This window comes from Cicer arietinum, chromosome 2, assembly GCF_000331145.2.
Source record: "Cicer arietinum cultivar CDC Frontier isolate Library 1 chromosome 2, Cicar.CDCFrontier_v2.0, whole genome shotgun sequence".
Lineage (NCBI taxonomy): Eukaryota > Viridiplantae > Streptophyta > Magnoliopsida > Fabales > Fabaceae > Cicer > Cicer arietinum.
Window position 1 is genome coordinate 24,886,684 of NC_021161.2, and position 3,563 is coordinate 24,890,246.

The 3,563-nt window shown below is 34.9% G+C and overlaps 1 protein-coding gene across 2 annotated transcripts in view; it reads right to left on the reverse strand.

Annotated features, from left to right (window-relative positions):
* Positions 1-289: 289 nt before the first annotated feature.
* The window catches only part of LOC101506712 (uncharacterized), a 22,121-nt gene continuing 18,847 nt past the window's right edge, over positions 290-3,563 (reverse strand). For both annotated transcript variants that reach the window (XM_004513245.4, XM_027337755.2), the window contains one exon: positions 290-702. In XM_004513245.4, the coding sequence (XP_004513302.1) occupies positions 622-702 (81 nt within the window). In that variant the 3' untranslated portion in view covers positions 290-621. The remainder of the gene's footprint in view (positions 703-3,563) is intronic.

Here is a 3,563-nt window from a genome sequence, read left to right on the forward strand (position 1 = left end):
TTAGTCGAATAATGATCCCCAAATGTTTTCCATCATCAAAATTAGGAACAGGTTGGTCCCCAAGTGAAATTTCTAGCATTTTTAATGTGTTGTGGTGTAGGATTCGATTCTGATTTTTGCCTTTTTCGAGACTTTAAAACACGAGGATAGTGCATAATATAACTCTTGTGTAGGCTATGTTGCATTCTTTTGGTATTATTATCTGAAATCATGTGTAGTTGTTTCATGGAGAAATGAGATAGGTTTATTAGAGGATAATTCATAATCTAATAATAGAGGACGGAGAACGTTGTAGACATAGTCCATTTTTTGCATTTGGAGATAAACAATTACACAAGTAACAAGTTGATCCATATCCAAAGGTTATTGCTAACAATTCAGTTCAACGGTTCTATTCAGCATATATAAGCAGTTCAGTTCTTTAAATTTAGACATGGCTCAGAAACATAAAACTAGTGAACTGAAGCAAGATCGGGTTGGTTTGAGCCATCCTTTCGGATTTCCCTCCTGAACTGAATAGTTCCACCATTGAGAGTAAAGTAGATTCATCCTGAAGGAAGTGTGATTTTAATTTTTGGCCCCCTTAGAAAATGGAAGAAGGGGCAAAGAAAGTCTACAAATTTAATTTCCTGATATTTCAACTGGTACTCCTGGGGTAAGCTCTACAACCTTTGCATCTGGTAATTCTTTTGATAAAAGCTCCTGCAATGATAACCAATTGGCATACAACAAAATAAATAGAACCAAATGCAACTTCAAAGAAAACACAATCGGTAAAGAAACTTTTATTTTTCAACCTACTACTACAACCACATCATTAGCAATGGAACAAGGGTACATTTGACAAAATAATTTGCCTAAGCGCTAATTGCATAAGTGTTTATGTAAAATGCATTTTTATAATAAAAGAAAACATAAAAGTTAAATTAGGTAATCCCAATCTTACCAAGCTACAACAACTGATGTCCAGTCCATTTCGTTTAGTGAGTTGAGTCAATTCCGAAAACATGTTTATACAGACAGTTATTTTACTAAACTATGTTTCCTTTTCCTTCTCACTATAATGTAGAACGGGGGCGGATGCAATATATTAGCTAATGGGGGCTCTTGCGCACACAAGAAAACAAAAAATCATTTTAATAGTACTATTAATGTTTGTTTAAGCCCCCATAAAACCGTCTAGTTCTAGACAATATATTGTGTATTCAATGATATATTTACTTCTAAGGTTAGCTTTAATTTTGCTTGTGGCAACTGCAATTATTGAAAAATGTGTCTCTACTAGGAATTTTGTGAAGAATTGAATGCGCAATCGTATAGACGATGAGTGGTTAAATGATTTGTTAGTTATATATATAAAAAGTGATATATTTGATAGTGTTGACAATGAAAAATCATTGAATATTTTCATAGAGGACAATTGTAATTTGTAGAAGTCATTATATATTTTGAAGTTGTGTAATCATTATAGTTACGTATTTTGTAAGAATTAGTAATAATTTGTTTGGTTTAGTTGATGAAGATCCTAGTTGTATTATGGATCCGCCACTGATGTATAAGATCCTAGTTGTATGATGGATCTGCCACTGATGTAGAAGATCCTAGTTGTATTATGTGCACTTGGGTCGAGATATTTTGGTTACCTTTTTTATGATTATTCATGATATGTACATGGTTTTTATTAGAAGACCTTTCTGAATAGTTTTCTATCTTCCAGTCTTTTATGATGAAATAAAAAATCAATTTGGAGTTTCAATTTACATTATACAAAGTGGTAATGCTTATATATATATATATATATATATATATATATATCTCAATCAGTCTAAACTTTTATAGATTTGCATTTTGCTCATCATCAAATACCTTGTATTTATACTCCTTAGCAAGATGGGGAGATAGTGTTACGACCCCAAATAAACAATTAACTTAATTAGTTGCGCAAGCCCATTATGGGGAGAGTGATGTTACCAATATCGGAAAGGGGTGAGAAATTATGTGACATGGCAAGAGAGTGAGAGGTGAGCAAATTGTATGACCCATTTTTATATGAGGATGGAAGAGAGAGGTGGGGTATCATTCAGAATATTTTCAGTTAGGACCTAAGAGGTTTGGGCAGAGATAAGTATTTATTCTCTGAGGAGCTGTGCTCTGGGCTTACACGGGTTTTCACTTCTATAATACATCGTGTTTTTCATCAATAATACATCTTCTACTTCACTTATTTTTCAGGTTTCTATCAGATGGTTGAATGTTAAACAAACACCTTATCGAAACCACTCAAACACTCTTTTTTCAGTATAATATTCCTAATTGTGTTTGTGGTGATGTTGTTCTTACTACTTTTTACCATAACAGTCAGATGCTCTCATCTATTCTTAATAAAAATTAACTCAATCTATTTTATTCCCCGTCAGCCTCTCCACCCATCACCTCTTCAAGTCTTAAGATCTGTGTGCTTTGTTCAGTCATACTCCATGACTTAGATATCAGCTCAATCTCACACAAGTCTTTACGGATCATAGAGAGTGACTTCGTGCCTAAGTCCCACATTGAGTAGTATGGGATGCCTAGAAGAGCATTTAAGTGACTTTGATTTTCCTCTTAACAATTGGCTTTTAAGGGAGGGCTCCCAAGTGCTTGGGTGCTTATCAAATGGTTCAGAACTGGTTGTCGGCACCTGAAAAAGAGATACCCACATCAAGGATGACCAGAAAGGCCGAGTGACATGTTGTAAAGTGCAGCTGCCAAGACTTTGGCTCTCAGGGGTGGTGCTATGTAGGGGCTTGGATTTTATGGTGTGCCTAAGTCCCACTTCCAAGTTTAATACAATGATCAGAAGAATACTTAAGTGTTTGAGTGCTTAGGTTCCTCCAGACGAATATTAAAAACCCAGGAGGCTATCAGCAATTAACCACAATCAAGTTTTTTTTCAGAGATATAAGCAAGCAACATGTAAGAACTTAATGCTGATCAAGCTAGTTGAAGATAGAATGGAAGAGCTGTAAAGCTAACTGCGGAGAAGTGTCATGAGATTTATAGCGTAAGGCTTCCTCAAAAGAGAGAGTGAAGGGAACTGTCTCCAAAGTCATTGCCAAAGGCTTTCATTCAGGAGCTAATATAGACAAACCGCCAAAACTAATTATGGTAATACACATTCCATGTTAAAGCTAGAATCACTGAAGAAAGTGACACCTGCATTCTGTTTTCAAAACCAGAAACATAACCTGGTCGCCACTGTTCAAGCAGTTTCTCTATCTGTTGAAAATATATTATGATCTTTGTAATTATTGTATAGGTATATCATATCATGTGGGTGTTAATACCGGTATCAATTAGGAACAAATAGCGTAATTGAAACTGAATGGTGGATTAGGATCAATGAACCCTAATCTCTTTGTATTATTGATTGAATAGAAGAATTACAAGGAATTGTAGAGAAAGAAGCAAAACAGATAGATGGGAAGAAAACAGATAGATGGGGAAGAAAACAGAAATCTCTAACTGATTCCCAGAATCAGTTATTCCTACTCCACTGTTTCCAAAACTAACCCCCATTCCTC